Consider the following 20,459-nt stretch of genomic DNA (forward strand, 5'->3'; position numbering starts at 1 on the left):
AAATGGTTCATTTTGGACTCTTGACTCTCTACAAAGACAATTTGAAGTGTCCACATTCCACAATCTCTCCTACGCTTTATTAGATATAAATTTGTAGTTGAATGCAGATTAATGAACCAGGGATAAGGCTCACCCAGCTGGAGTTTAAAGGCCCATTTCGAGTCTACCTTGGGCCCAAGTCCACTAACAATAACAATTTGACGGACCGGTTGGATCCACAAGTGTGTTAGGCCCAAGCCCCGCTTATGTCGCCCCAATAATTAATTTGACACGCCAAGGATAGATCGGAATCAATTTGTGAGCAAAGAACCAAACACGTGGCTGAATCCAATAAGCACCTAAAACAAACATAGTAGCAAGTGCATTCCAGCTAATATTCTACTAAATTAACAATAATAATTGGGATGTATCTCATGATTAACCAAATCAAGCTGCGATTTCTTTTATCCTACCATTCCAATAATCTAAACCTTGAGATACTCATGAAGAAACCAACCAATTGCTTGGTTCCTAAGTTAAAATCATCCATTTTCGGTAAAAACAGCTGAAAATAGTGCTCAGAGCTTTCCTGGGACACAACTGACACTGTTACCAAACAGTCCCTCCCCTGTGATAGGTATTCTGTGTTCCATGTTCAACATTTTCCACGTTGGGGGTTAATATAGTCATTAAATCCATGGAATCTTTGCCCTCAACTTTTTCCTACTTCTATCCAAGACTTGTGGAGGAACTAGTCTCCGTTAGAGGAGATACGTGTCCTGTCCTGACGTGGGGCTGAGTAAAAACCACGTGTCATCTTCTTATTTGCTCGTCGCCTGTCTCGTCAATACGACCTTAATCCCACGCTGGATCCACCACCACATCCATCTCATGTGAACATATGATGGGCTGACAGCCGTCAGATCTCCCTCATCCTCCGTCAACGTGTCGGCCAACCGACTTCCTGATACTTCTAACTTGTAAAGGTCAAATTCTATTTTAAGACGGATGCCACGTGGCCACTACGAAGAGAGAGTACGATTTGCCAGGTCCGCCTAACATATACTGCTAGATTCCTCACGGAGAGAGGCAATCATTCGGTGGACGCGGTTTTGTGGTAAAAGGTTACAATTGTGAGATGGTGAAAATGGGGGTGGGAAAGAAAGGAAACGGACAGCTCACAGGGTGACACATCATGCGATGATTGCTGGTGCAGAAACTGGAGGGAACCAAGTCCACCACCGAATCACTATGACTACAACAATAATTCAGAGACCCGACCTCTACCGCAACACCAGCTTGGCACCGTCAGATCAGAGAGGGACACGTGGCGACGCAGCGAAAAGCAACTGAGTACGACTACAATCAATTGGCTTCACTACGGATGCGTGTGTCATCGAGTCACATCTCCTCACACGTGTCACCTCCTAGCTCTCCCCCCTCTCCTTTTATCCCATTCTCGCCCTTTTCCTTCTCTTCCCCTCCTTTGTTATACTCTGCTGGATGTGAAGGCATTCCAGTTTCCACAAATGGAGCCCTTGGAAGACGATGATCTCCAGCCTCTTGGATCCGAACACGAACTGGATTCTACAGGCTCCGGCGTTTCCTCAATACTCGGCACTGAAGACGCTCGCAGCACCACTAGCTCCGGCGGTGACATATCCGTCACTAGCAGCAGCTCCGGCGAGTATCTCGCTGCCGTTGTAGCAGAGGCCGTGGTTCCGCGGATGGAGAATCCTACTCCTGCAAGCTACAGCGGCGGAAGCGGAGGGGAGACGACGGTGACTGTAGCGGCGAGAGAGAAGTGTGTGGGGAGGAACAACAAGGGAGTGACCTGGGGGTTCACTTCGGTGATTGGGAGACGGAGAGAGATGGAGGACGCCGTGGCAGTTGTCCCGGGGTTCATGTCTCGCACGTGCGATCACGTCGGCGGTTGTACGGCACCAGCTTCGAGAACCTCCACAGAGATCTCCCCCGTCCATTTCTTCGGCGTTTACGACGGCCATGGTGGCTCTCAGGTAGTCCGTTATTTAGTACAATTCAAAGCTTCATATTTTGAAAAAAAAAATTAGCATCATATAATTTAATTAAAAAGTTACGATTGCTTCTGACGAGGCATGACACGTTTCACAACGAGAGTGGTCCCATAAAATACAGAAACATCGTGTCAGAAGAATTTATGGCCCGTTTCTTTTTCCTAGACACGTGTCACTATAGTCGTAGAACTCATGAGGCGTGAAGCTTCTGTGACGGGTAGGGGTGATGAGTGTCCTCACAAAAGCATCGTCACCCTCCCTTCGCGGATTAGTATTTGTAGGGACCCACTCAAAAACTAAGCGTTGGTTGAGGAATCTGAGAGGTAGAGACATCACAAACGTAGATGACGTTGACAATTTTCTTGCTTTGTTTTAAACTCAACAAGATCAAGGGCAAGCAACTCACAGCCTTCTGATTGGTACATACAATTGTATCTTGCACATAGGGGTGGCTTGAGGCTTGTAGGTGGGTTGGCCAGGATCTAGAGCCTCCTCTTTTGTTGGAAATAGAAATCTAGGTGGGACCACATATTTTTCTATGCGCCACGTGTACGTAGATACAGTGGTTTGTATGGTGGGCGGTGGTTTTATTTGGTCGGACCATAATTATGCTTCCTTATTATCAGGCCACCTTTTGGAGGGCCTTTATGGTTGTGCCACTTGGCATGATCGTACAGAAAAGTTGCGCTTTCTAATTTTGTATACTGATTTTTTACTTTATGAATCACAAAAATCACAAATTTTAGGTTACGTGTTCGAAACTATCGTTGAGTTGGTCCTAAAAATATTTTTAAGGGCAGCAGTGAACAAAACTGCAAGTGTTATGACTTATGAGACATTCAAGGGTGTAGCGTTACGTATTTTTCTTATGAGATAATATATGATAAATTTTAAATTCGTGAATTGAAAAACTGGTATATGGATATTTTGGAAATAAATTACATTATCTTTTTACTATTTGCAATTCAATTACTGTAAGAGAAAAATAAATTTTAGTATATCAATAATATTGTTTTATATAAACTAAATAAAAACTGAAAAAATAATTTCTTAATATCTTTAAAATAATAAAATATTTAATTTTTTCTTTTTTTTTCTTTTTCTATTTTAAATTTTATTTAATAAATAATGATATACATTTAAATAAAACATAATTAATTTAGGAAAATTGTGAAGATAAATTTCATTTTAGGGAGAATTGTATTTTAGGCCTTTTAATAACATATAATAGATGATATGACTTTGTAAAAATGAAAAATTGGAATAAGTATGCTTTGCTTAGAAAATGATAAAGATTTTGTTAGAATATATAGAGATGGATAGATAGATAGATTTCATTTCTTTTATTATTTTTTTTCCTTTTTCTTTTTTTTTTTCTTCCTCTTGGTTAATAATATAAAACAAGTCAAAAATTATTCATTAGAGAAAAAAAAAATTAAAAACTCAATATTTATTTTTTAAAGTAAAAATTTGAAGAAACGTCCATGTCAATCTTTTTTTCTTAAATTAAAAAAAAAAAAATCAAACAAGGAAAAAAGAGAGTTTTTTTCTTTTATGATGACACATTACACACATACAAGAGAGCAAAAATAATGACATTTATATGTAGATTTCTACATTGCATTACCAATTATAAGAGAAATTTCAAAACAATATTGATAATTGTTGGTTATTACCAATTATGAAGAAAAATATTAAAATAATGGATTTTATGGTTACTACGGATTAAAAGGAATTTAGGAGTTTTAGGTCATATTTAGTTTAAAAAATGTTTTTAGTTTTTATATTTTAGGGGAAATAACATAAACATGCACTGTTTACAAAACATAGATAAAAAGAAAACCCAAAAAAGTTATTTGTATAAGAAGTGTATTTTGGGACAAACAATTCCCATTTCATGCACTAGAATTGTGCCTACTTCACATTACTTGAAAAGTGTTTTTATATGTGTATATGAGTTGCCACTTATATCAACCTAACTCACATGAGGATGGTATATCATTCAACAAAGAAATGTACTTTGTGCTCAAAATAGTGTTATTTTAAGCTCAAAATAGTATTATTTTAATATCAAAACATAAGTAAGGACATTTTTTGGTAATGTGAGATAGACATTGTTCCAATGCATGAAATGATAATTATTTTTTTGAAATGATAATTTTTTTTTTTCCAAATGCACTCTCCGTAAAAATGCTTTTTCTTTTTTTTATAGATTTTCTTTTCATCCATATTTCATAAATAATGCATGTTAACATAATTTCCCCTTTATTTTATGGAAACGGTTTTTATTTTGATATTTTTCTTTTCTTTTTATTTTTGAAAATGTGTTTAAGAAAAGTGATTTTTTTTTCTTCAGATATTTAATGTACAAAATCTCATTTTAAGTTTTCACTTTTGTTGAAAATGGTAAAAAAATAAAATAATAATAATTAAACTTCTATATAATATATATCATGTTAGGAGATATGTTTTTAACGATAATATATACATATATGTTAATTTTATGATGTATATATTATCATATTACATAATGTTATATATTCTTGTATTTTATATTTTATGAGCATTATATATACTTAGAGCTATTCAATTAAATTATTCTAATAAAATACTTGTACCATACTTTTAAGATAATATTTAGTTTAAAATATATATGAGATAATGTTTTATTCATATTAATAATTTAGTATTTGTTTGTTATATTCATTTTCTGTTATATTGTGGGTCATACAAAGTTTTTGTGTAAAATCATTTTCCCTTTTCCCGAGAAAAATTTAAAGACACTTTATTGGTGTTTCTATTTTTTTTCCTTTTCAAACTTTATTTTCGATGAAAATGAAAAAATATTTGGATGTTGCACTGATTTCTATTTTCTTTGAAAAAAACAAAGTGGGCCTTAGGTTTTTGCTTTTTAATGTGTGTTTTTTTTAATATTATTTTCCTTATAAATTATATTCTACCGATTAATAATATTTTAGGTATTATTAAATAGTTAATTGGTCAAATATCTTCTACATCAATTATATACTAACTTTAAGGTTTTGGGCTAAATCTATATCTTACAAATCCTTTAGACCCATTATATGTCATTGAAAGCCTTAAAAGGATACTTCTCCTTGTAATAAATAACATTTTGATGTTTATTATTTTGTCATTTTCATATGAGGTTTTGATTGTTAATTAATAAAATTAGTATTTAATAAAAAAAAACACTAGATTAATTCCGAAGTAATTTTTATTTTATATCTTGACCTTTTATAATTTAATGTTATTTGTGGATTTTTATTTGTGAAAATAAAAATAGAAAAAGAGAAGGGTATCTCCATCTATGAATTGGCAAGCTTCAATCCATGAAATACATTCATCAAATATGGGGTGACCTAGAATCATGCTTCACTTAAATATTTAGAAATCATTTCAATTGTTGATGAAACTTAAAATAGTTTTAAGGATATTCATATAATATTAGTGTAAGGGAGTTGTTCTTTCGTATATCATTTAACTTCCTATGGCCTTTGAACCACATATTTACATCGCTTACGCTTTTGTGTGTTTTTTTCTTAGATCTGTTATTATATTTTATCAATAATTTTCTTTTTTAAGTATTGATATTTGAGGTCCTTTTCTATCTTCATTTAATTTTCATTCTATCTTTTTTCCCTCAAATCCAAAATGGTGAAAGAGTATTGCTTAAATATTTTATTTTATTTTATTTTCTTCAACTTTTTCATGGACAATCAAATTCAAAAATACTTTTTTTTTTTTTTTTCAATACCGTTTTCTTTCTTTCAGTTTTTCTGCTCTATTTTCTTTCTTTAACATTTTCCAAAAATGAAACATAGTGCTCGAATCTAAATTTAGATTCGCAAATTTAATAAAATTCCACTATTTTACTTATAAATATGTGACAGCTTTGAGTTAATGATACTATGGCTTCTTGGATTTTAGATGTGGAGATAACTTTTTTTTTTTATAGCGAATTTGTGGATCGGGGTAGGGCCTCAAATATAAACTCTTAAACTCTTAAGTTGGCCGCAGAGGGTTGGGCTGGGCTTAGTGTGATCAGATTGGACTGGCCAAAATTCCCTGGTGGATTGGTAATGGACCAAGCGCCAGATTTACTCCCACCAGTTATAGGGAGAAGTAGAACCACTCGAATATGAAATGTAATTATCTAAGATGGTTGGTGTACGATATGAAGGCCCATCACTAGACTAGTAAGAAGGGGTGTTTTCAGGGGAGTTGAATAAAGTAGCGTGTGCAAGATAGAATATGATTTGATTTTTATGGGCATGATTTTTTGATTCCTATTTATATTTTTAATTGTAATCCAAATGTGGTAAATGAGAAATCAACTCTATTTCTTCTTTGTGTTCCTTATTCCCAAAGAAATGGAATCTTTGATAGAGCAGTACAGGAATGACTTGTGTAGTGAGTGGTTGCTAGTGCTTAGAGACCATGTTCAGTTGAGTTATCTAAGGTCCTTAGGTTGAATGAGACGGATCAGAACCTTGGTTGTCCTTTGGCCTCTATTAAGTTTCCTTACTTTGTTGAAAGCTATGGATAAGGGTTCGTGCTGAACCTGTTTTAGGCATTAAAATCATTGAAAGGGACTATAGGGCTTGTTTGGAAGTAACAGCCTTGGCCTCTTCCCTTCACGCTTGTACCTCTTTAAGTTGATATTGCTATTCATAGAACTAGAAATGCTCCTTGTTATGCCCGAGCCATTACCCATCTCATTTGAAAACCAATTATTTATGTGGTTTAAGACACATCAAATATGAGCCAACAAACTTGAGTGGTTTGGAAAGCGGCTAACAAATCAGACTTTATTTTTTGAATCATCGTTTATCTTGGAGTGACAAATAAATCCCTCCAAATCACTGCCCCTGCTTGAACTACTAATTTTCTTTGGGTCGCACATGGAGAAAGAGAAAGAACTTAGATTCATATTCAACAAACAAATAAGGAAAATGTAAATTATGGTCAAATAGGGAAAGTGCAAATTATGGAGAGGGGTCGAAGACCTCTTGCCAAACTTCCTAAAAACTTAAGCTTGCAGGATTTGAGCTAAATATGCATATCATACTCCTTAACATATTTGTAAGGAACCCATTTTCAATCATGTAGATATTGTTCACTCTAAGTTCAAATGGTCTTTATGAGTTTAAAATGGGTCTATAAGGTTGGGAGAAACTTATGTAACCTTTTCTCCTATTTTATCCCTTGCAGACACAACAAAAATGTTGTGTCCCATGGGATTACGAGGTAATATAGACAAAAACCCTTAACTAGACGAAACAAACCTCCCACACCGGGATCGGAAATAAGCTCTAATTCCATATTATGTTAAACTACCAATTTTCCTTAAAACTTTAAGAAGCATATCATACTCCTTAACACCCCCAACATGATACTAGTTGATACTCAAAACCTTATATAACTTGTTAGAATCAACATTGAATCAATTAATTAAAAATCTATCAATTACTAATAAAATCTAGTTAATCTTCTTTGTCTTATTTGAGGATGTAGTCATTCACAATTATCCCATGACTTAACCATTGGAGACTCACAATGGGCTGACCATCCCACATAATACACCCATCCTAACCATCTCTTGTCTTACACGCCAATCCAAAGTTATTTCTTCAACCACAATTTTCTCGGGAGTGGCAATGTTGCAAGCCTAACGCTACCTGCTCGGATATCGTTTGGGAACAAGACAATGATACACAAGCACTACAATGGCGTATCCATGACTTGTTCCTCAGCAGTATATTTTTAGTCTTCAATTCTTCCCCTCTTAGTGCCATTACTTTGTGTTGTGTTGCTATGGTGCTTACTCTTGGTGCTCAAAAATAATAATAATATGGCAAGAATAGCCAGGGCATCAGGACACCACGTTATTTATTTTGTTGGTTATGACAGGTGGCTAAATTTTGTGCTGAGAGGATGCATGAAATGGTAGTGAAGGAGTGGGACCGGGAAGCAGTTGACGGATATGAATGGCGTAGGAGATGGGAAGTGGCATTTTCTAGTGGTTTTGAGAGGGCCGACAATGTGGTTATGACAGAGGAGGTGGCACCAGAAATGGTTGGTTCAACTGCTGTCGTGGTGGTTCTATCAGGTTGCCAGATTATCACATCCAATTGTGGTGACTCAAGGGCAGTGCTCTGCCGAGGGACTCAAACAATCCCCTTAACTGTTGATCAGAAGGTCATATTAGAAACTCTCTAACCTGCAATTTTCTAAATTTATGCACAATGTTGTTCCCTTTTTTGTATTGTTCTTCTTTTACTTGGTTTTTCAGCTCTGATATTTTAAAATCTCGGATTCTCAAGGAATTTTTGTTTCTAATTATTTATATACTAAAGTCATCTGGTCTCAAAATTGGAAAAAAGGATTAGAAAAGCTTCATTATTGACAGCTACTAGCAAACTACTCATTCTTTATATCGTTATGATTATGTCAACAACAGGATTTAAGGACACATTGTTATTGGTTTTGTCGCTTTTACAGCCTGATAGAGAAGATGAACTCAGACGAATTGAAGGAGAGGGAGGGAAAGTCATAAACTGGAACGGTGCTAGGGTTTTCGGAGTTCTTGCTATGTCCAGAGCCATAGGTTTGCCCTGTACTTTAATTATCTACTTCATTTTGAAATGTCCAGTTTAACAGTTTTCAAGCTAGTCATCGCTGTTTATATATGATTCTGTGAATCTTTACGCAGATAGGGGTTCTACTAAATTTTTAGTTGACCATCTAGACTGAAATATTCGTGATGTTGATGCGTGGATGATTGGGGTTTTTTTTATTTACTTTGTTTTCTTTTGTTTCTAATAGATTTTATATAAAAGGCCATTATAGTACATATGCCTATGATATTTCTAGATGCTTTGAATCACTAATATGAAAAAACTGTAAGTTCTCTTTAGAAGAAGTTTTGAAACATTACTTGTGATTACATGTGATTTACAGTCTGAATTATCACGTTGTAAGTAGGCGGAATGGGAGGAAAACTGACAGCAGGTTAGGGTGCCCTTTTTTTTTTTGGTAGAGGAGAGCACATAAGTAACTGGAAAAGAGGGAAAAACAGTTAGAACATGAATAACCCTGTACCATCCTGGTCCTTTTAAAGTTCAAATGTGACCTTTTCTCTTTTGATTCTTCCAAAGTGAGAAACTGTGGCCACACATACATGCATACATATATATTTGGTAGGCACACCTGACATTAAACTAAAAGGTGCCTACGAGATGTGTTGCAACCTGGATATGTGGGAAACATACATGGAATTTCCAACAAACATAAACAAAAGGGAAAAACAGGACTCAGTTATGACAACTGAATGCATCAACAAAATCTGTAAAAGGCATTCTATTCCTCACAGTTTTACTGGCCTATACAAATGGGACATTTTATATAGTTCTAACTCCGACCTCTCCAAGAAGCTTTTACGCATGAATCACCCAGAATCTTCTGTTTCAGGAAGACCAAAATAAGGAAAATGAAGCTGTATTCTATATTTTTCTATTCTTGTTATGAAAAGATTTAAAAGACTTAGGAAACACCCAAAGAATACCAACTGATGAAAACAACAGGGATCCAAGCCTTTGAGCCATTCCACAATTGATAAACAAACAGTTGGTTGATTCCTCATTCTTTTTGTTCAAGCAGCACCAATTATCTAAACAATACCATTTCTCTAAAGCTAATACAAGGTAAGAATTTTTTCTTTCTAACAGGTGACAAGCAAAGAAATTTTGGAGAGAATTAGACAATTTCTATACAGGAAAAAAAAAAAAAAAAAATCCCAAGACTTGAACCTAAAGCCGTATAGATAGACTTAATTAAGAAGCAACCATCTGTAGATAACTTCCTCTCAAATTTGTCCTTTCATGGTTTCAATGACCTCCACTACCTCTCACATCTCAGTAGTATACCACCTTACCTCTTTGATCTCCTTAGATGGAGAATCAATTTGGAAATGGTTCTCCCCACACCAAATATCTACCAACATTTAGTTCCAAGTCCATTCCCCATATTGGAGCATTGTTCAACTGAGTCATGAACAACTAGGGAGTTGCTCCCACATGGGTGAATCACATAAGAGTTAAACTTTTCACACCTCTTGCAACCATAATCTCATTACATGAATTATTATCCTGATTTACATAATTATGACGTTTTGAGCCTTTGTATCATTCAACGTGAAATTGATTGTGGAATAATTTTTTTAGTATAGAATGTTGTGAATATCACCCAATATCAATGTGAGATGCTATGATTAATTTGTCTTGTGAGCCTCCGAGTTAGCAACTGATACCTTTACTTTGAACCACGCATACGACTCATAGGTGTTAAGTATTGGGGAACTTTGTAAAGATAGTTGGTTTATTGTTTAGAAGCTTACATTTTAAGTATTAGTGAACTGTGTAAAGATGGTTGGTTTATTGTTTAGAAGCTTATGTTTTTAGGCAATCAGTTATTTAGTATAGCGTCAAAGCTAAAAACACTACCCTGGTTCTTGAGATCGTAAGAATGCTAAAGAGGGGCTAATAGAGACAACATTGCATCCCCTATTGATGGAAGGAAAAAGTTGGCCTAGTGCATAAAGATAAGGGTACTAAAAAATAGAAGAAGAGAAAAACCTTATTCTATATCTCTTTAGCCTTAGAAATCATTATCTTGTTTCTGTTCTCCAATAGCCCCTGAGTTTCTCGAGTACCCATGGAATTATCATTGAATTTTTAGCCACCCATTTCCATCGTCATTCTTATTGGCCTTTTTTTTTTTTCAAGTACCAAAAGTTTAGTTTAGTTTCTCTTTAATGTTTTAAAACATGATTTCTTGTTTTTGCATTTCTACCTCTTGATTGGGTATTTGATATCTGATACATTTTGGAGAAAAATAATGTTATTTTAGTTAAACTAAATGGCAAACATTATATAGGATAGTCATTTCTACTCAAATGCTATGCAGAAGGACACAGTCTTGGAGAATATCTTAATGGAACAACCATAAAACCTGCTAGTGGCAGCAGATTGATACACACTAGTTCCAAAATAATTTTAAAGTGGCTACTAGAATTTTAATTTCATTGGACATAAAGTCATTCTCTACCAAACTTTTTTCCCCAATTTTTTTTTCATGTTTTATATATATATTTTTTATTTGATACATCATACCAGACTTTGGTTCTTGGAGGTCTTGGGTTCTAACATCTTTATTTGTTTATTACCACTTTTGAGCCAATTTGTAGTTCAATAAAGAAACAAAGGCATCTCATCATTTTGTTTTAGACCTCCAAAGACCAGATATTGTCACCCTTTTCTCATCCTAGAACACCCTTTGCCCATGTCACTCACTAAAATTTCTCACAATGACATTTCTCCACTACCTATCTTTATCCATAGTAAATCTCGATAGCCACTTACCTTAAAGCCATTTTAGAAACAATGAACTCTAAGATATACAGACTACCTCTCTTTAGGAAAACAAAAATTGCCTAGCCAACCTTATTTCACTAGTCCTTTTTACTGCATAAAATCTCTTTGAATCTTCTACATCCTAACTTGAATAGATATTGGCATCACAAAAAAGAATTATTATTTTAACTATTTGTGCATTCTTCAATGAACATGCGAAATACACCAGTTTGTTTCCTGTCATGATCCAAGTCATCATATTTGATCTTATTTAGTTTATTCTCCTCTCTCAAAGGATTCCCTTAGGAGAAAAAAAGGGTTTCTATCTTTTTCACTAAAATATTGATTTTTGTCAACATGACTTAAATTTCAGTATCTTAGATTCAAAGACGAGTTCTCTTGAAATACTTTAACATTCGACCATAAGATCAATTTACCATTGAAAATGGCTTCTCAATGATATGAGCAATTGGGGGGAAACCATGTGTTGGTTTATTGGTGTAACAAAAATTCAACTAGATTAGTCCAAACTTTTGCTAATTTCTTGAAAAAATTAAACATGTATAATTCAACAATTTGGGTTGACACTCATCCAACAATCAGTTGAATAATCATTCAACAATTTTGGGCCACAAAGGATCCAAATTTGACAAAACAATTCCAACTAAGTATTTCTACAATATGAATAAAATTCAATCATCAAATAAGCATAAGTAACTTTCATCTCAATCATTCACCATCACTAGAATGCAAAGATAACAGTAATTAATGAAATGTAAATTCACAATCACATGAGACATTGGTACAATGTGGAAAACCTCTAGAAGAGGTAAAAAACTAGAGCCCATGGCTACACAAACATCTACTAAGAATCAAAATAAATACATGATTTTTATCTAACCCAAGATGATTGATCCTCCCATGGAACTACTGGCTGAGCATTCTTCATCCTTAATTACCTGAGCCTCACACTTTTCTCTTAGTAACAACACCTTGGAATTATAACAAGGTGCAAGCTGACAATTCCTTGAATTCATTTCAAGTATCCATTCAGGTTGGGAATCTGAAAATGAAATAGATTGAAGAGTGTGACCAACTAAAACTAATGAAGGAAGAATTGAATCTCCAGATGATACTCATTTTTCACTCAAAAATTAGATTTAAGAGCTAGCAAAATCTCTCAAAATAGTGTTCTTCCTTAGCCTTCAATGGAGGCTTACACTTACAGGTATGTATTCCAAAAGTAGAAGAGTATTGGTCATTTCTGAATGGTCCAGAAATGGCCAGAAACACAAGAATGAGATCAAAGATTGATTGACCAACCAATCAAGTGAGGTTGATCAGTCAATGGATTGTAGTGCTTTTGGTTTATTTAGGTGATGGATCATCCCAATGTGTGGGTTGAGCTCTCCCCCTCAGAAATAAAGGTGTCACTTGTCTTGGCTATTTCTAAACTGCTTAACAACAACCTAAATTGTAAAACCATGCTCAAAAATGTTTTTCAACTTAAATTCATCCATAAGTCTTGCAAACTTATCTCCTGCACGATGGAACCCAATTTCAATGTATAGATGATGCTTTAACTCTTTGGTTAGCGAGTAGCTCAAGAAAGGATCATGTTCGCTCAAACTGATTTTACAAGGGATTATTAGCCCAGAATTGCTGATAACAAAGTATACATCAATATTAGTCTCCTTGCTCTTTCTATGAGTCTTATGATTTCATGATAACTGGATATCAGGAGGAACTTGCTGATCCAATTCAATTAAATTCTAATTCCTAACCACACTGGTGTTTGTAGTTCATTTTTTTTGTTGCACACTGCATGTATATGATATGATATAGTATTTTCTGCTTAATGTGTATGTTCAGGTGATCGATATTTGCGGCCATGGATTATTCCAGTGCCTGAGATCACTTTCACAACAAGGTGTGATGAGGATGAATGTTTGATTTTGGCAAGTGATGGGCTTTGGGATGTCATGTCAAATGATGAAGTTGGAGAGGTGGCTCGCCGCCTTCTAAGACGGCGGCGAAGGTTAATGATGGCTGATGAGACTCCTGCACAATCTGTTGCTGATAATCTCACTGAAATAGCATACGGGAGAAATAGCTCAGACAACATATCTATCATTGTTGTTGATCTGAAATCAAAGAGAAAGCGTCAGCAAAGGCAATGAAAAGGGTGCAGAACCATTCTCTCTCCCCAAGATCCAATTATTTCTCACCTTCTGAGTCTGGAGGTGAGAAGACAGGAATGATCTAGTGCTGTTCCAACATTTCTATAGATGAATGGTCCTGACATGACTCAGTCAGTTTTTAGCAGCCTTCAGCTACTATTTCTGACCTTTACAGAGCTGAATGGCAGTAGACTGCTGCTCTATAACAACAAGATCAATTTGTTACTACTAGACACTAGATCAATCCTCAATTTTAATTGGTTTGGTCAAGGAAAAAATAAAGGTAAACCATTGTCTGTTCCATTAGATTTCTGTGAAAATGAAGAAAGAAAGAAAAGAAAAGAAAATAGCACAGAAGCTTTTTCTTTTGAGCTCTAATTTTTCACTTGTGTCTTCCCTTTCCCCACCTTGCTTCATCCTTGATGTGAGGGAAGAGAAAGAACTATGCAAACCACAAGCATTTTGGATCATGAGTGCATACTACTGGACATTTTTTCTACTCATCTTGTTTCTTAATGCAGTGTTAAATTTCCTGGTTAAGATTGGTTTTGTTTGGAAAGATTGTTCTCTGATATCTTCTCAAAGTAGTCGAGAGGGGACAAATGAAGTTCTTCTGTGGGGCAGTAAAGCTTAAATAGTTCTTCTGTTTCATCTTCCAATTCACTAACATTTAGAAGGAAGGCTCTTCTGGTTGCACTGTGGTATGCATGCATGTATTGGTTCATTTATTTATTGGTAAAAGTATTGTGTGAAGTAAAGAAAAAATGGAGCTTGATGGTCCAAGGTCTTCTTTGATTTTTGGAGTTACACTGGCCATGGATTCAAACTAAAGTTTGTTGGCACTCTCTTCAAGTAGAAATGACTCATTGGAAGAATATGTAAAATCTTGTACAGCAATGGTCCTGTATTATGGTTTCTCCTACTATGTATAGCTGTCTGTTCTCCATTTGTTGTTAATTGTATTTATATCATCAATCAATGTTTCTTTGCTTGTCCAACTTTACAGCTGTTATTTGCTATAGATTTCTTGCTTTCTGCTATTATTGTTTACAGGGTTGGACTTTATGCCAATTCCCCCATGCCACAGGTTCTCTGTGGCCTGGGATGATCATTTTGGCTGTGGAAAGATTCAATTTTGGGCTTGAGCGGTATATTGTAACTCTATTCTTGACTTCCATAGGCACTGCTTATATCTTATTGTGCTTATTGCCTTTTTCTTAATCTATGTACTGACAAGTGATAAATAGAACATGGGGAACTGATATTGCTTATAGGTATTTGATTGCGTCCAAGATTGTGCAGAGCAGTCGACATACAATTTCTACCAAAAAACAACCTGGGAGCTACCAGAATAGTAAAAAAATTGATTGTTTTACTATTCTAGTTTTGAATCCTATATTATCAGTGAACTGATGACTCTCTCCCTCTCTGTCTCTGTCTGTCTGTCTGTCTGTCTGTCTCTCTATAGAACATGGAGCCTAAGATATCATAAATAGCAATTTAATTTCTATTTTTGGCTTCTACTAGAATTTTTTCTTTTTTCTTTTTGTATTATTTTCTTTAAACTGCATAATAGCAGCAGAAGCATTCAACTATTATTTTTGCTTACCCTGGGATAAGGGTCAATTGCTAGTACCAATAACTCTTGTAAAATAAAATTTCACCATATTATTGTTTTTTATTATTATTATTATTATTGGATACAAGCCTTTTAGAACCCTCTGAAGAGAGGGCATTAAAGTTTGATATCAAGGCGCCAAAAGAGGAAAATCCTAACATATCTGCCCAGATATATTTCCATTTTCATACAGGTTATTCATTGTAGAGTAATTGCTCTGGTGTTTTGATAATACAAGTTTTACGTTGTCATTGCTGACCTGGCAGCTGTGTGATTCACATATGTTTTTTCATTTGGATGACCATTCCATCACATTGCTAAGTGTACTTAACTTGTTTGCTCAGATGACTATATGAAAAAGTAGTCACTCTGATTGTTGGGTGTAGATAATGACAAAACAAAGTGGGTGCAGTGGAATAAACCCATTATTTGGTGATGCTCAAAAATCGTGACTCTGCCGTCTGAGAACCAATTAATGCTTGTCTCCACAACTGGCTATATAAGGTCTCCTTTGGATTGCTATTCTGCAGTATCACTCGATTAATTTCCTTAAACTATCTGTTTTCTCTGAGAATGGAGAGCACCCTTCATCAGCAGATCAGTGCCATGAAGCAATCCCTCCTTGATGAGGTTTTTCTCTTCCTCTTTGATGGAAATGTTGTTAGATTCTTTCAATTTTACATTTATGTAAACCTAGCATTATATTTTAGGCCAATTTTTTTTTCCCTAGTGATCAAAAGAAAATGTGGTAGCTTTTTTGTTTTTAGGCTACACTCATACATGAAATTGAATGGTCATTTCCTTGTCTGTGGAAAATCCTTAATTGCTAGAAGAATAACTATATTGATAATTTCTATCAGGGCAAAAGGATCACTTGCTCAAAGTTCAATCTATATGCATGCATTACCCACATATATATGGAAGCTTTTCACATTTATTCCTCCAGTTCTGCTTGGTGAAATTGATTGTTTTGCATCTTAATTTGTAATTGAAGGCTTGGTTGATTTGAATCCAGTGAATGTGCTATTGGACAATTTTCATCTACTGCAGTTTGTGGAAGAGATCTAAATCGGATATGATAGTTCAATTACAATGTTCATCTGGGGAAATTGATATGTAATTTATGGCAAGAGTTTTTAATTTTCATTTTTAATTTTTCAAGTTGTGCCTTTCCCTTGAAGATGCCCCAAGATTTGCCTGCTTATGCATGCCAAAGATGTTCATTTTTTCTGTCTCTTTAGATGTGTATGAATGAGGCCTATATTTTTTTTCACTAGACATGTGATGAGCATATGTGTAAGACTACTATGATCCTACTGTGAATATGAATGTCACCAAGGCTCAGGGCAGATAATCCTGTGGTGAATCCAGAGTTTGATTTAAGAGGGAGCTTTTTGGTGTTCCCTTTCTGTTCTTTTTTCAATTCTTGGCTTTTCTATCAGAATAAGGAATTTGATGGCTTTGTGATATGCATGTGCACTTGAAGTACTTTGAAATTGTTTACCACTAGAAATGCATTTTTCTGTATTGAAAATATGCTATTATAAGCATGAGCAATGGATGATCAGTTCCCAATCAAATTTGGGTTTGTGCAGGGTTTTGTGGATGGGCATTTTGTTGAGCTGGAGTTGTTGGAAGATGGGGACAATCTGCACTTTACTGAGGAAATCATAACCTTGTTTTTTACGGATTCAGCACGCTTGATTGTTGATGTGGAAAAGGAACTGTTAGTACTCTAAATATCTAACTGTTTTCCTGGTTTTTATATTTTTTTATAAACCATAATAGTCTGGGTTTTTGTTTTTCTATGCAGGAACAATGATCCTATTGATTATAGTAAGGTGGATAAAATCCTCCATCAGTTCAAGGGAAGCAGTTCAAGGTATGAAAAAAAAAAAGAAAGAAAGAAAGAGCCTCTGCCTGACATTATCATGGATTTGCATGAAATTGAGGTGAAATCCTAAAAATCGTAGTGAGGATGCAATTTTTACTGGGTAGTGGTGTGGTGGGATATATTGCAACAACTCAAATCAGCCTTTTGGATCCTGGAAACAACAAAAACATCTCTGGCAATGACCTATTCCCTTTTATCCCAGTGCCATTCATTTTGCTCTTCCCACCCAGTGGTAAGCCTTTGGCACCTAAGTTCTAGACTCACACCCTGGGGTCATGAAAATCGTTGAGAGGCAACATATAAAATTTGCAGTTGTGAAGCTTCTTTATTTTTCCCTTTTTGGGTTTTTTTTTTTTTTTTTTCTAAATGCTATAAAAATTAGAAGGAGACTTGGTCAGCAGAAGGAGTGCTTAACTTGGAGGCAAGCAGGTACCTTCATGTTGCTTTTTGGAGCTCAAGTTTGGCATTGAGTCCTTACATCCGAGTAAGGCAGATATTATAATATTCCAGGTGAAACTCTTTGGGAAAGAAAAAAGGGATAGCTAGAGGATACCAAAGAGCACCAACCCTCATGGCATAGCTTGCCCTGTTTGGTTTTACCCAAAATTTTCATTTGATTTCTGAAGCTGTCATAAGAAGAAACTAATAAAAGATTTAGTGATTGCATCCTTGTTCTTAGTTTTATTTCCCTACTTGTTTTGGGAGATATTGTCTGTTTGTCATCATCATCACCGTCACTTTATTATTTGTCACAGTGTTGGTGCCAACAGAGTTAGACTTCAAGGCACTAAGCTGAGGGAAAGTTGCAAGGATGGAGACGTTGAAGGGTAATGTTTATACTTGCCTATATTTTGATTTACTATTCACTATGATGAACTTCACAATATGCAACTTTTTCACACACTTGATTTTTATGTTTAAATATAAAAAACATTAATCAGCAGGGAGGTCAAATTGGCAATGAGGGGTTCAATTCATATTAACTCCCTTGTTAAGGGCTGCTTTATTTTCACTTTCATCAGAGATTGAGAGAAAACCAAGATGATGGGTAGTTGTTCTTTTCCATTGAGTTTTATGACCATAATTTGTGACAAGTGCATGAATATGAACAGTTGGAAGGCAGCTCTGAAACAGCTGAAGAAAGAGCATGCAACTCTGAAAGAGAAGCTCGATACTTATTTCCAGGTCTGTCTCTCTCACTCTCACTCCCAAATCAGATGATGATGAATGAGATGTTTTGAAAATTTTTTCTTGATATTTCAGTTGGTCAAGCAACTTGGATCTGAAAAGAAAACTATGTGGCACCCAAATGAAGGACAGGTGGACATGCTGGCCAAGAACCAGCTGATGAAGATGGCAATCACCAAGGATGAAAAAGTGGAGTTTGGGCACAAGGACATGGTAAAGAAGGGGACTGGAAAAGAACCAGGGAAGGTGGTAACTGAGGAAGAAGCAGTGAAGGTGGTGAGTGATGAAGAGTCGGTGCAGATGGTGGCCAAGTAGGTGGCCATGTTGGACCTGAGAAAAGCGACTAGAAGCATGTCATAAGTGAATTCCTGTGCTGGTTTTCTTTTATGTGTTCTAGCGACTAGCTTTTCTGTATGGTGTAGGGATCATCAGACTTTATGGGTGTTTTTGTTTTGTTTTGTGTTCCAGTGACTAGATTTTCTGAGTGCTTTAGGGATCACTGGGACTTTCTGTGTGTTTTGTTTCGGTACAAGGCCTGGTCATGGTTAAGAAGACTGCATGTTGCGTTTGAGATTTGGTTTTTGTTCTCTCTTCTTTCTCTTCCTGTGTGACTGAGCAGTTTTGTATTGGGAATGACATGAGTGCCTGATATATCTCTTCCGAAAATTTGGCCATGACTTGATGAATGAAGGATGTTTTCCTAGCACCTGCTCCCATGGACCATTACCCAACTTGATCAGCAAAAGGATGCTTGACCAACACCCTATTGATATTGTTGGTAGCATGCCTATCTTTATGCTTACGATCTCAATTAAATTTGGGCCTTGCCTATCCAATTACTTTTCATTACCCTGGCTGCCAATCTTTGTCCCGACTCCTTACTGCTATGGCCGTCCATCACCGGGTCTTGTTGCAGCCAATACCAGTCCGCGCTGCCCATCTCAACCCCATGCGAGGTACCCTTCTCCAAGGCCCAAGCTGCCCTTGATGCCATATATATAAAAAGGAGCTTTGGCTCCCATTTGCATTCACCTCTCAATGGTGAGGGATAGACAAATTGTAAGCAAGAACAGAAGAGAGCTAAGGATTTGTGTGAAGGGTCAGTTCGGCATGTTGTCTAGTTTTGGGTTCGAATTATGTTATGACCTTGTTCGGCTCAGCATTTTGTGTGAGTTTGTTTCGTGTAGAATGTTTTGGTGATGGTCCTCTATTGGGCTTGTTATGAAGAAACAAGTAACAAATATGAAAATGAAAAATAAACAAGAAAACAATGGTACGAGAATACAAGATGTAATGTGGTTCAATAATGATATGAGTGAGGGAAACAAGGAGATTAAGGGTGTGTTTGATAATGTTTTTTTTTTAAAAAAAAATTGTTAAAAACAATTCTCATTTCATTTAAAAATAAAATTTTATTTGACAACTCAAATGTGAAATATAGTTTGCTTAGCTTATTTTAAATGATGGTGTTGTGTACTCAAAAGTTCCCAAAGCATTATCCATGTTTTCAATTGATTCCCAAAACACTTTATAGAAAATAATTGAAATTTTAAAATTTATTCCAAAGAACATATTTTCAAAATAAAATTTTAAAAAACTATTATTAATAACAAATTTTCCAAACATGTTTTTCAACTTAGAAAACTATTTATCGTTCTAAATAATAGAGAAAATTATTTTCAAAAATAGTTTCTAAACAAACCTTAATTCACTTGCTTAAAGGAGTAGTGATAACATTAAAATTCCTAAATCTAAAAGTCAAATTATATTAGAGAGATTATTTCTTTCAATCAAAATCATTTATTTTAAATTTGAGATATTTTAAGGATTAGGAGTTGTATTTGTTTTTCATTTACCTTCGTAAATTGTTTGATTCTCCTTCACCTAAGCATACTAAAACCTCATATACTTTTATACGTGAATAACCTTATCATTATGTTATGGCTAGTAAAAGTGGTTTTGGTTTTTGGAAGAAATATATTTTAAGGGTAAGGTTTTATGGCTCTATTTCCTATTAACAACTTAAAAAAGGATTAAAAACTTACTTTTCTCTAAAGAACTTTGTGATAGGTATGATAGGAATACTACAACTTTACTACACAAGAAAAATAGAAAGTAGGGTTATTTAAAGAA

General features: G+C 35.2%; 2 protein-coding genes across 4 annotated transcripts; both read left to right on the plus strand.

The window, feature by feature from the left end:
* The first annotated feature begins 1,443 nt into the window (after nucleotides 1–1,443).
* On the plus strand, nucleotides 1,444–14,166 carry LOC117925135 (probable protein phosphatase 2C 6). 2 transcript variants are annotated; one of them, XM_034844019.1, is made up of 4 exons: nucleotides 1,444–2,000; nucleotides 7,947–8,234; nucleotides 8,538–8,643; nucleotides 13,319–14,166. In XM_034844019.1, exons 1-4 carry the CDS (start codon nucleotides 1,509–1,511, stop codon nucleotides 13,624–13,626), a joined length of 1,194 nt encoding a protein of 397 aa, XP_034699910.1. In that variant the 5' UTR covers nucleotides 1,444–1,508; the 3' UTR covers nucleotides 13,627–14,166. The 2 variants fall into 2 exon arrangements, with proteins under 2 accessions (XP_034699910.1, XP_034699911.1); XM_034844020.1 differs by having other exon boundaries at nucleotides 1,447–1,997.
* A 545-nt stretch (nucleotides 14,167–14,711) lies between these two features.
* Nucleotides 14,712–18,992, plus strand: LOC117925137 (histidine-containing phosphotransfer protein 4-like). 2 transcript variants are annotated; one of them, XM_034844021.1, is made up of 6 exons: nucleotides 14,712–15,874; nucleotides 16,840–16,970; nucleotides 17,058–17,126; nucleotides 17,894–17,965; nucleotides 18,251–18,323; nucleotides 18,402–18,917. In XM_034844021.1, the coding sequence occupies exons 1-6, from the start codon at nucleotides 15,818–15,820 to the stop codon at nucleotides 18,639–18,641; spliced, it is 642 nt and encodes a 213-aa protein (XP_034699912.1). In that variant the 5' UTR covers nucleotides 14,712–15,817; the 3' UTR covers nucleotides 18,642–18,917. The 2 variants fall into 2 exon arrangements, with proteins under 2 accessions (XP_034699912.1, XP_034699913.1); XM_034844022.1 differs by lacking the exon at nucleotides 14,712–15,874 and having other exon boundaries at nucleotides 16,952–16,970; nucleotides 17,058–17,196; nucleotides 18,402–18,992.
* The last annotated feature ends 1,467 nt before the right edge of the window (nucleotides 18,993–20,459 follow it).

Source organism: Vitis riparia, chromosome 11 (assembly GCF_004353265.1).
Source record: "Vitis riparia cultivar Riparia Gloire de Montpellier isolate 1030 chromosome 11, EGFV_Vit.rip_1.0, whole genome shotgun sequence".
Taxonomy (NCBI): domain Eukaryota; kingdom Viridiplantae; phylum Streptophyta; class Magnoliopsida; order Vitales; family Vitaceae; genus Vitis; species Vitis riparia.

Coding starts and splice junctions, on each gene's coding strand:
- LOC117925135 (XM_034844019.1), top strand. CDS start 1,509: ATGGAGCCCTTGGAAGACGATGATCTCCAGCCTCTTGGATCCGAACAC. Junction 8,235..8,537: donor CCTTAACTGTTGATCAGAAG/GTCATATTAGAA, acceptor TCGCTTTTACAG/CCTGATAGAGAAGATGAACT. Junction 8,644..13,318: donor TGCTATGTCCAGAGCCATAG/GTTTGCCCTGTA, acceptor GTGTATGTTCAG/GTGATCGATATTTGCGGCCA.
- LOC117925137 (XM_034844021.1), top strand. CDS start 15,818: ATGGAGAGCACCCTTCATCAGCAGATCAGTGCCATGAAGCAATCCCTC. Junction 15,875..16,839: donor AGCAATCCCTCCTTGATGAG/GTTTTTCTCTTC, acceptor GGGTTTGTGCAG/GGTTTTGTGGATGGGCATTT. Junction 17,966..18,250: donor AAGGATGGAGACGTTGAAGG/GTAATGTTTATA, acceptor GAATATGAACAG/TTGGAAGGCAGCTCTGAAAC.